The sequence below is a fragment of the Centroberyx gerrardi genome, chromosome 21, assembly GCF_048128805.1.
Source record: "Centroberyx gerrardi isolate f3 chromosome 21, fCenGer3.hap1.cur.20231027, whole genome shotgun sequence".
NCBI classification, from domain to species: Eukaryota; Metazoa; Chordata; class Actinopteri; order Beryciformes; family Berycidae; genus Centroberyx; species Centroberyx gerrardi.
The window spans coordinates 1,657,677-1,669,595 of NC_136017.1; the positions used below are offsets into that span (position 1 = coordinate 1,657,677).

The window sequence follows — 11,919 nt, forward strand, 5'->3', positions numbered from 1 at the left end:
AGTATTGCTAAAATGATAAAGAAAATATTGAAGACTTCTGGGAATCTAATTTCAGACTTTTTAATGCCATTTAAAGCCTTAATTTTCGCAACATTGTTTTTTTTTTTAATGACCCGCGAATACCCTGCTGTTTGTAAAGCAGGATTTAAATCTGGTGAACAGACTGAAGAATCCTGACCTGAGAGACTGTTTGAGAGCACAGACCTTAGTTTGGTGAAATGTGTCAATTCAATTGAAAAAACTGTAAATGGATCTTACCTGAGAGTTTCCAGTCCACAGTGTGGACTCTCCAGTCCAGCAGAGAGCAGCTTCACTCCTGAATCCTGCAGGTCGTTGTTACTCAGGTCCAGCTCTCTCAGACTAGAGGACTGGGAGCTGAGAACTGAGGCCAGAGCTTCACAGCTTCTCTCTGACAGCTTACAGACACTCAGCCTTAATGGACATTAACAGAAATAAAAATGTTATTCTCTTATATTTTAATGTCAGTGTTGTCTGTTTTTTCTTTCAGATTACTACTAATAATAATGATAAACTTGATTCATCTAAAAGCAGAGGTTACAGTGTACTTTGCATGGTGCTGTAGCTCACTGAGCTGAGTGTAGCACTAACAAAGCCAGGTATGCTGGTTTGATTCCCACTGAGGTCACCAATGATAAAAATATATTCACACATGGTACTATAAGGTGATTTGGATAAATACATCCACCAAATGGTATATGCTATGTTATGCTATACAAAAAGCTATAAAGAAGAATAGTGAGATATATAAAGCAGATTTAAAGTGTTTTAACAGATGAGCCTAATCCCTCAGGAAGGCATTCCACAGTCTAGAGGCCCTGATGGGAAAAGTGTTTTCACCTTCAGTCTTGAGTCTAAACTGAGGGAAAGTCAGAAGGACCTGAAGATCTCAGCTTGCTCTCCGGCTCACAGGGAACTAAGAGCTCTGCAGTGAAACTCTGGACAAATCTAGCCATGCTTTAAATGTGATCAGTGAAATCTTAATATTAATTCTGTACCTTAGTGGTAACCAGTAGAGAGATGGTACAATTGGGGATATATGATCTCTGCTTAACACTAATTAAAATCCTAGCTGCTCTATTCTGAACAACCTGGAGATGTGACAGTGAATTATGGCTGAGACAGGAATAGAGAGAAGTGCAGTAATCTAAATGACATGATATCAGAGCATGGATGATCTTCTCTAGATCCTTCATGTTCATGGCTGTGTATTTGAATTTGAATAAAACAAGTGCTGGAAAATTCCAAATCCTTCTTTAAAGGTCCCATATTCTCCACTTTCCAGTGTTTATGTCTTGAGGTCCATTCAAAGCTGTGTGTGTGGTATCATGTACCAAAAACACTCTCAATCCTTTTTTACACGTTCATTTTCCAGCATCTCGCTGAGCCTTACCAAGAACAGGCTGTTTCTTTTGCTGTGCCTTTAAAGCTCATTATATTAATGACCCCTCTGTTCTGATTGGCTAACCGTTTCAAGAGTGAAACGTGAGACACCGTGGCCCGGCAGCTACAGGTAGGGAAAACTCTCCGGTAATAAACAATGACAACCGCTCGACCGCTTTGAAAGAAACACTTTGTTAGTCTATTATTTGTTACAAAAATGATAATGAGCAAACCTTTGTGATGCCACAAAGTTACGGAAGTCCAAACGGCTCGTTTAGAGGCTCGCTTTTCTAATATGGATTGTGAAGATTTAGTTGCCGATAGGGATGTGCAAAGAGCCCAGTATTTGTATCTGTATTTGTTGAGGCAGCAACATTATTTTTTATTTGTATTTGAATAAAAGTGGAAATAGGTGTAACAATCCTGTTTTTGTTTTTATTACACTTCTAATTTTAGGATAGTAAAGTGTTAAAAAAATGTTCTTCAATAAACTATTTTACAAAAGAGACCACGGACGACTGCGCGAGAGACGGAGACAGCGATGTAACCTCGCTACGCCACAAGTCCCGACCTGTGCGCTGTTATTTGACATGTTTATTTTTTTCTTCCCGAAAACAAATCATTTTTGAAATATTTGTACAAAATAAATATTTGTAAAAACCCACTATTTGTGCTCTTCCGAATACCGTATTCGGATTCGGCTCCACCCCTAGTTGCCGACCGCGCGTTTTGATACTTTCACCATGTTTAGATAGCACATCCAACTCCTTTATCATCACAGAGGCAAGGGTAATCCTGTTTTACACGATATGGGACCTTTAAAGTGAAATTTAAATTGAAGATCCTGATGTAAAATGGCTCTGAAATCCTGATATACAGGGGTTAAAATAGACCGGAACGATCCGCAACAGCGTTTTTAGGTTAGTATGCCTATGCAAAATCATGAATGTAAGCACCTCAATGCTGAAATCTAGTAATGACATAATTTTACATTTTTGGTTAACATTATACAGGGTTGCTGTTTCTTGACTTAATCCAAGAGGTTAGGTGGGGTAGAAATGCAGGAAACAGGGTTCCCCCACCTGCCAAATCTCACTTTAAGCCCTGCTGATATACAACTTGCAGGGTCGCCCTGTGCAGATTCAGGAATCCTGACCTGAGAGACGGTTTTGAGAGCACAGAGCTTAGTTTGGAGAAATGTGTCAAATCAATTAATTACCTGAGAGTTTCCAGTCTACAGTGTGGACTCTCCAGTCCAGCAGAGAGCAGCTTCACTCCTGAATCCTGCAGGTCGTTGTTACTCAGATCCAGCTCTCTCAGACTAGAGGACTGGGAGTTGAGAACTGAGGCCAGAGCTTCACAGCTTCTCTCTGACAGATTACAGACACTCAGCCTGAAGGAGAATTAGTGATAACAACAAACAACACATTTGAAAATATTTATGTTTTTCATCTGTATGAATATTAGGTTTAATATATTGAATCTATCCAGTTTTCTTTGCACTTACACAGATTTATTGGAGGCTTTGACCACTGGCAGCAGCCTCAGAAGAGCCTCCTCTGAAGCAAGTGAGTATTTCTTCAGGTCAAACACGTCCAGCTCTTCTTCTGATGACAGTAAGATGAAGACCAGAGCCGACCACTGAGCAGGGGAGAGTCTGGTTCTGGAGAGACTTCCTGATCTCAGGTACTGTTGGATCTCCTCCACTAGAGAATGGTCATTCATCTCATTTAGACAGTGGAACAGATTAATGCTTCTTTCTGGAGAGGGATTCTCCTTGATCTTCTCCTTGATGTACTGGACTGTTTCCTGATTGGTCTGTGAGCTCCTTCCTGTTTTTTCCAGAAGTCCTCGTAGGAGAGTCTGATTGGTCTCCAGTGAAAGACCCAGGAGGAAGCGGAGGAACAAGTCCAGGTGTCCATTTGGACTCTGTAAGGCCTTGTCCACAGCACTCTGGTAGAGGTGATTTACCTGAGATTTGTCTCTTGCTTTAGATGATGTAGAGGCTGTCTGAGTTTCTGACAGCAGACTGACACCAGACTCGATGAATGAGACGATGACATAAACAGCAGCCAGAAACTCCTGCATGCTCAGATGGACAAAGCAGAACACCTTGTCCTGGTACAGCCCACGCTCCTCTTTAAAGATCTGTGTTAGCACTCCTGAATACACTGAGGCTGCTCTGATATCAATGCCACACTCTGTCAGGTCGGCTTCATAGAAGATCAGGTTGCCTTTCTCCAGCTGCTCAAAAGCCAGTTTTCCCAGAGAGAGAATCATCTTCCTGCTCTCTGTAGTCCAGAATGGATCTGTCTCAGCTCTCTCATGATACTTGACGTTCCCCTGTTTGGACTGAACCACCAGGAAGTGGATGTACATCTCAGTCAGGGTCTTGGGCAGGTCTCCTCTCTCACTGGTTTTCAACACATGGTCCAGAACTGTAGCAGTGATCCAGCAGAAGACTGGGATGTGGCACATGATGTGGACGCTTCGTGAAGTCTTGATGTGGGAGATTATTCTGCTGGCCTGCTCCTCATCTCTGAATCTCTTCCTGAAGTACTCCTCCTTCTGTGGGTCAGTGAAGCCTCTCACCTCTGTCACCATGTCAACACACTCAGGAGGGATCTGATTGGCTGCTGCAGGTCGTGTGGTTATCCAGAGGCGAGCAGAGGGAAGCAGTTTCCCCTTGATGAGGTTTGTCAGCAGCACATCCACTGAGGTTGACTCTTTAACATCAGTCAGGATCTTGTTGTTCTGGAAGTCTAGAGGAAGTCGACACTCATCCAGACCGTCAAAGATGAACACAACCTGGAACTTGTCAAACCTGCAAATTCCTGATTCATTGGTGTCATTAAAGAAGTGATGAAGAAGTTTCAACAAGCTGTACTTTTTCCCTTTCAGCAGATTCAGCTCTCGGAAAGTCAGTGGAAATATGAACTGTATATCCTGGTTGGCTTTGTCTTCAGCCCAGTCCAGACTGAACTTCTGTGTTAAGACTGTTTTCCCAATGCCAGCCACTCCCTTTGTCATCACTGTTCTGATTGGTTTATCTCTTCCAGGTACGAGTTTAAAGCTATCTTCACATTTGATTGGTGTTTCTGGTCTCACTGGTTTCCTGGATGCTGCTTCAATCTGTCTGACCTCATGTTCATCATTGACCTCTCCACTCCCTCCCTCTGTGATGTGAAGCTCTGTGTAGATCTGATTCAGAAGTGTTGGGTTTCCTGCTTTAGCAATCCCCTCAAACACACACTGAAACTTCTCCTTCAGATTAGATTTGAGTTGATGATGGCAGATGGGAGCAAAAATTTCTGAATGAACAAACAACAAATGAAATCAATGAGTGGATTTCAGTGTGGATGTATATATTTTCCCACTCCATGATATCTATTCAGCTCATCAGTAGTGGACAAACATGTTCTGACTGTGTGTGCAGAATTGTATAGATCTGATGCAGATGTGTACAGCATATTTACAGCAGAGTTTGGAATTGTAAACATCTTTCATTTTCCAACATTTCCCCTTTCCATCATGTTAAAAGCCTCTTACTGCTCTGCAGAAAGTCAGCCAGCTCCTTCTGCTTCATTCTCCTCAGGAAGTGCACAGTGATCTCCAGAAAAGCCTCTCTGCTGCTCATCCTCTGCTCTTCCTCCTCACTGTCCACCACCTCCTCATCCTCCCTCTGCTTCTCTGAGCATTCTGGGTAATCTGGACTCAGAACCCTCTGGACCCTTTTCAGCTCGTTCTTCACAAAAGTGACAATGTTCTCCTCAAGAAGCTGGAACAGAATACAAAATCATTGAACACAACATCAAATCCATCTTGCATGGTTTGAAAGCCCACTGGTCTAAAGAGTGCAGCATGGAGACTATAATGACCAGAATGGTTGTTTTGGAATTTCTTTGTAGCTGAATGAAAATGTGTATATTTACACACCATAAATATGGAGTCCAGGTCTGTTTGATGCTCCTGGGCAGACTGACCACTGGGAACTTCTTTCCTTTGATGGTGAACTCTGTAGAGAAAACATTAAGTATTAGGTCTCCAGATATCAATACACACACACACACGTTAAAGTGTTGTGTTCTGTCATGATGAATCCTGGCAGAAACACAGTCATTCTTCAAGACATTTGATAATTTCACAAGGCTTTCTCGAAAATACTCACAACTCAAGTAGTACAAGAAATGCGTTATTCATTCATGACAACCAGGCACTAGTCCTGAGATTTCAAGCATCTCTTTGCAGGAGCGGTGAAGGTGAGATCCTACAGCCGACAGACCGCTGTTGTACCTAAACTCTGTGCTCCACATCAAAACCATTTCCTTTTGCACCAACCCTTACTGTCTAAATAAATAAATAATGCTATCTCTCTTTCACTAATGTATTTATTATTAGGCTACACCAAATTCAAATGTGCTTTAGTCTACATTAATACCCTCTACCTTATGCAGTCAGCTATTTTGCACTGTTCTAAGCAAATCCCAGACAACTGGTCAACAACAACACAGTGTGGTTTATGAGCCTGAAAATTCATAGAAAAATAAATAAATAACTATTTCAACAAGAGAAATTATAATGGTGAGCTGGGTCGATATCACACACCAGCCTCCATCCACAAGGCAGCCTGTCAGTCACAGCTCTACTGAAATGCAGCATTACAAATAATATATAGAACTACATACATTCATAAAGATAATGTAAACTGTTGAAGGCTATAAACTATATTTCATTTATAATTAAGGAAAATGAAATTCTTTGGGAAACACGTGAAGATCTCAAGAACTCTCTTGAAGTAGTGTGTGAAATATGTTGTGAGTTTTCAAGATACATTGTTATCAGGACAGTCAGTCCTGATTATTGGATGTGATGTTTTGAAAGAGGAAACTAAATCAGCAGAGTATGAAGGGCCGGACCAATTCTATATCTCATGACTTCCTACCTCTTCTTAGGAGAGATGGATAATAACAAACTCATCTGTTTTAAAATTCTTACCTTTGCTCAGCAGAGCGGTGTCCATCTTTGAAGTCAATAAGGAGATGATGAGACCAGTCACTCTTCATGGACACACAGCTGGGTTCAGGGGAGTCTGGTCTCTCCTGCTGGATCCTGATAAGACACAAAATGATCTCATGAATAATCATGAAATGAGCACAAACTCTGAAACCCTGCTGTGGACACAAATTATGTGAAAATTACGTTCCCCCACCAAAAATTGGATTCTGTGACAATAACATGGATTGGACTCTGTGACAACAGCACAGACTGGACACGCCATTTTCACCTAAAGGTTGGCTAATGGTTAAGTTTAGGCAAGTAAAACAGCTGTGGTTAAGGTTTGGGTGGTCATGATTAAATAACATAAATTTTCACTAAAAATAAAAATTTGGTCACGACAAGCAGGGAATTAAACCCCAGTCGCCGGCATTGTACTTGAATCAAAACATAAATCAAATAGTCAATTGAAAGAACATTACAATTAACAACCCAAAATAATATCATAAACAGAAAACAAACACTTTCATCAACAGTGATGCATGCTGTAGAAGCTGTAGATGTGTTCAGCTCCATTGCTGAGAGTGAACTGCTAACTAAAGCCCAGCTCAGCTCCCTGTCAGCCAGCTGCAGCTCGTTGTCCTTGATCAGGGAGCTGCTACATGTCTTTGATTACCTGACCATGAGGCACTGTTAGGACCATTTAGAGGCACCAGAGGAAGGAAGGCTGGATAATAAACTCATCCGTTTTAAATTCTTACTTTCGCTCAGCAGAGTGGTGTCCATCTTTGAAGTTATAAGGTGGCTTCATAGACCGGTCACTCTTCATGGACACACAGCTGGGTTCAGGGGAGTCTGGTCTCTCCTGCTGGACTGGGCTTCAACACAACAGAGACAGAGCTTTTACTCTGAATAATGATGCTGTAATGATTTCACTGCTGAGCTCTGAGATGGAGAACAGTCATGGACAGTTAGAGATCCTCATCTTACCTCTTAGCTTTGGTCTGGCTGTCATGTTCCCCAGACAGAGTGGTTTTAGAGGGAGGGAGCCCCTCCTCTCTCTCCTCAGACTGATTCATAGTAGAGCGAACACCTTTACACAAACACACCCAACATGCTGTTAGCTGGACTGATCCATTACAACAAGGTTTCCATTACAGGATATATCACTTCTGGTGTTGTGATCACTCATGACAGTAAAATGCCAAATATACAATGCACTGAACTTTTTGAACTGGCTTTAAAATGTCTTAAAACGTTTTACAGACACTGTAGTCACCCTGCTTATAGTTTGCACTTTTGTTTTTGTTTTCCCTCAGAAATAAAAACGGTATAATAATTGTCTTAATTCAGATTTTGCAGTATCCCAGTATCGTGTATCGAATCGTCAGTTGAATGTATGAATGAACAAAATACTATGAAGACCTGCTCTTTCCAACAAATGAACTGAGCAGGTTTATACAGACAGAAGGATTTTTAAGCCTTGACGACAACTGAGACTTTAAATGTGCAAAAAGTTTGAGTGTGAAAGGGAGTGAACTTCAGTTTTGTGGAGGTTGTAGTGTTTTGTTCACAGTGTATCAACAGAAACTGACAAAGACCGTGCTGGTCGAAACGTTGCAATAAATTATTTGGGAGCTTATATTCAGTGTGCGGACATCCTTCCTTTTCTCTCTGTATTAACAGAAGCACAATACCGGTATGTATCTTAGCTTTCAGACTAGTTCTGCAACTTCCTGCACATTTCACCAATGCAATAAATTGAGATTACAACCTAACTAGAGTTTATCAGGCTTCTACTAAAAGTCACAAATAAAACAATGTTCTTTATGGCCACAATGAGAGCAAAGGTTGGATATTATGGCACTATGAACTCCATCTGCAAATAGCAGGTGCGTGATTTGAAAGACTTTAGCACGTTGTCTTGCAAAAGTCGAAAATACAATCATAACATACAATGCCAGCTAGTGTATTCATCAAACAATATATATATATTTTTTTCCTTTATTTAAGCAGGAAGTCCCATTGAGCTCAAGATCTTTTTTCAAGAGAGACCTGCTAACAACAGTACAGATATAAAAAGACAGAAGTTCATTCACACGTTGCCACACAACAAACAATCAGTAAACAAAGACAAATGTAGTCAGCGTTACCTTGGAAGATGTTTGCCTGGTGAATTCACATCCAGATCAAGTCACAGAGACTTTCTGCCTTCATCTGTAGAGGAAACACTGACAGAGAAGACGCTGCTTATTCTCCTTCGTCAGTTCTGGGTTTCTGTGTTCATTTGATCTGAGGCTGCTGTCACTTCCTCATGACTTCAGTGTCAAAGTCCAGAAACATCTTTCTGACACCAAAATTACTGCTAGGAAATATGATTAGGACTGAAAATACATTTCTAATCTACAATTTATAATCAAAAATCTCTAATTGTCAATATGTAATTAAAAAAAAAGTTTTAAGAGTTGTTTTTTTTTTTGCTGTGATAAACTGTTTAATATATATTAATTTCTTTTTTATCCATACAGGATGTATTGCCCACATATTTCTTTTATTATTTTTTCACCTCAAAAAAATGACAGTATTAGTCACTGTAATACTGTTCCACAAAATATGATAAAAAGATGCAATTTGTTATGAGGTTTTTGTTACAGTATCAATAGAAGTTGAGCTTCTGAATACACATCCCATTTACTTCAAATGGAATCAACATATTGATCATAGATATAGAAATAGTAAGATATGAGTAATCTGGTTCTTGTTTAACTAAAGACTCAGTTTTGAAAAGTTATCAAACTTTTTAACGACTGGTCTCAAAGTCCAGAGATCTGTGTGAGCTGTAATGGTCAGATTCTACCAGAGGGAGGCAGTGTGTCGTCTTGTCTTGAAAGCACAAGAAGAGATGTAGCTCCGCCCAACATGTAGCCCCTAGTATTATTATTATTCACTCACTTACAGTTTCTCTATTGTTAAGAGGCATTCAATTCAATTCAATTCAATGAGGCATTATTGTCATGACCACATACATTCAGTACCTACAGTATTCCCAAAGCACATTGCCAAGGGCAACAATAACAGAGTAAAAAGTAATAATAATGATTAGGCCTGTTAAGATTAAAATAACAATAATGACAATGTCATTATCATTACAAAGCTCATAAGTTTAATGTAAATCTGAAGTTTTTTTCTCTCCCATCGGTCAAGTGGGTGACTGTAATATAATATAATATAATATAAGCAACAGCTATAAACAGGGAACATTAAAAAAATACTAAAAATGATAACAGTAATGGTATTGTCTCTCTCTCTCTCTCTGTGTGTGTGTGTGTGTGTGTGTGTGTGTGTGTGTGTGTGTGTGTGTGTGTGATGAGATAGACAGCTAGACTTTTGACAAAAACAAGGAAGCGAGAGCAGATCACTCTGGTTTTAGTTACATTGCACTGCTCCAGTGTCCTATAGAATTGATTTTTAAGTTATTTTACTTGAATTCAAAGCTCTTAATGGCTTAGGACCGGCCTACATTACAGAATCCCTGCTGGTCTACATTCCATCAAGACCCAGGTCTTCTACTGCTGGTTTGTTAGAAGTATAAAACCCCACTCAGAAGAACACTGGGGATGCAGCCTTTTTATCTGCTCCTAAACTGTGGAACACCCTGCCAAAGAATATTAGAGGGGCTCTGTAAGCATTTTCAAACGACTGCTAAAAACTTTACAGCTTAGCTTTTAAGTAGCTTTCATTTTAACAGTTTAAATTGATTGTGTTATTTTATATTTGTATTTTACATGATTTGATTCTATTAAACCTGCAATAAGCGATTTCAGATCCTGTAACCAATCCAACCCTGAAACTAACGTGTGCTACGTGGAGATTTCCATGAGACGTAATGATATAAACAAACAGCCACACAGCAGCAGATGTGTTGTTGTTGTCACCTCTTTCCTAAAGCTTGTTGTCAAAGTTGGACAGGGTAATGGCGAATCGATGAAGTGAGCGAGGAAACGTTTTCAACTAGTAAACTTGCTAGCTGCCTCTTCACTTGTCACTGTGGGACATGTGACCTTCAGCGGGAGAAAAATCTGGCAAAGCGAGACTGGTAACCGGCGATATTTCTCCGTAGGTACGTTTATTTTAGCCATTAGCCTTTATGCACGTTTGTCCTTAAGGGCTTCCGTCGCCCAGTAGCTTTGCTGTGTGTTTACAAAATGTGTTGCAGTTTCTGTCGCCTTCTAGTGATCAGAAAAAATTGCTTAGTGTAGCTTTAATACAATGCATTATGCTTGTTCTTTTATATAAAATCTTTTATTTGTTTTTTATCTGCCTTCTATTGATGTAAAGCACTTTAAGCTGCATGCTGTGTATGAAAGGTGCTATACAAATAAAGGATATTATTATTATTATTATAACATTATAGGGGGGTTGGTCACTCACTGTCCCTCAGAGTCAGAGTCTATCTGCCCCCTAGTGGGCGTTAGGAGACATTCACTCTCTCACAGTTAGTCTATCTGCCCCCTAGTGGCCGTTAGGAGACATTCACTCTCTCACAGTTAGTCTATCTGCCCCCTAGTGGGCGTTAGGAGACATTCACTCTCTCACAGTTAGTCTATCTGCCCCCTAGTGGCCGTTAGGAGACATTCACTCTCTCACAGTTAGTCTATCTGCCCCCTAGTGGCCATTAGGAGACATTCACTCTCTCACAGTTGGTCTATCTGCACCCTAGTGGTCGTTAGCAGGCTTGACAATGTCTCCCGTCTTCTGTGTTCATTTAGTCTGATCTAAAGTCTACTGGATGTTTGACCAATGTAATATTTTTTTTTGCACTGGCAAAATAAAATGTTTATCACTTGGGTGGTGCTACATGTGATGAGAGATTTAATTTTGTGCTCTTTGTGTCTGCAATGTGAATAAAGTGATCTGCTATATAAACTGTTTCAGTCGACTGCAACCGTTTTCATTGAATCACCTAAAGATCACAGGTGAGAAATAGCAGCACTATTTTATTACTTGTAGCCAGTAGTGGTGTGGTGTGGTATACTGGGATTTACACACACACACACACACACACACACACACACACACACACACACACACACACACACACACAAACAATACCATGTATAAAAAGGATGATAAACTGAGTATAGTTTCAATATTAATATGAACTGGTGTAATAACATTTCATAAGATAAACTCTGCAAACAACTACAGACCAGCTGCTGACGTCATATCGATCTGTGGGTAGCTTATTGGCTGCTGTCTGATTGATGGACACCGAGCTGGATCTCTCGCTCTTTACGGTAAATCCTCTCCACACAGGCGGGTACACGCCGAGTTTAATCCTCCATGGTCTCCGCCGTTTACCTGCGGATCCACTCCACTACACAGTGAAGCAGCCGACCTGCACACATGCTGTAGCCGGTACAATCCACCAGAGGGCGTCCTCACTCCACAAAAACCTCCTCCTGAACAGATCCATGACCTGAACACAATATGACCTGAACACAGAGAAGAGCTGCTGGAAAC

General features: G+C 40.5%; 1 protein-coding gene across 5 annotated transcripts in view; it reads right to left on the reverse strand.

Moving 5' to 3' along the window:
- LOC139908956 (NACHT, LRR and PYD domains-containing protein 3-like) overlaps positions 1-8,690 on the reverse strand; it is a 31,787-nt gene extending 23,097 nt beyond the window's left edge. Inside the window, exons 1-9 of one of the 5 annotated variants that reach the window (XM_078291023.1) lie at positions 8,550-8,690; positions 7,387-7,489; positions 7,158-7,274; positions 6,397-6,510; positions 5,338-5,416; positions 4,951-5,179; positions 2,909-4,712; positions 2,621-2,794; positions 259-432 (exon numbers count right to left, since the gene is read on the reverse strand). In XM_078291023.1, the coding sequence (XP_078147149.1) occupies positions 259-432; positions 2,621-2,794; positions 2,909-4,712; positions 4,951-5,179; positions 5,338-5,416; positions 6,397-6,510; positions 7,158-7,274; positions 7,387-7,475 (2,780 nt within the window). In that variant the 5' untranslated portion in view covers positions 7,476-7,489; positions 8,550-8,690. The remainder of the gene's footprint in view (positions 1-258; positions 433-2,620; positions 2,795-2,908; positions 4,713-4,950; positions 5,180-5,337; positions 5,417-6,396; positions 6,511-7,157; positions 7,275-7,386; positions 7,490-8,549) is intronic. The other 4 variants (XR_013507586.1, XR_013507585.1, XR_013507587.1 and 1 more) reach the window with 4 other exon arrangements.
- Positions 8,691-11,919: the final 3,229 nt, after the last annotated feature.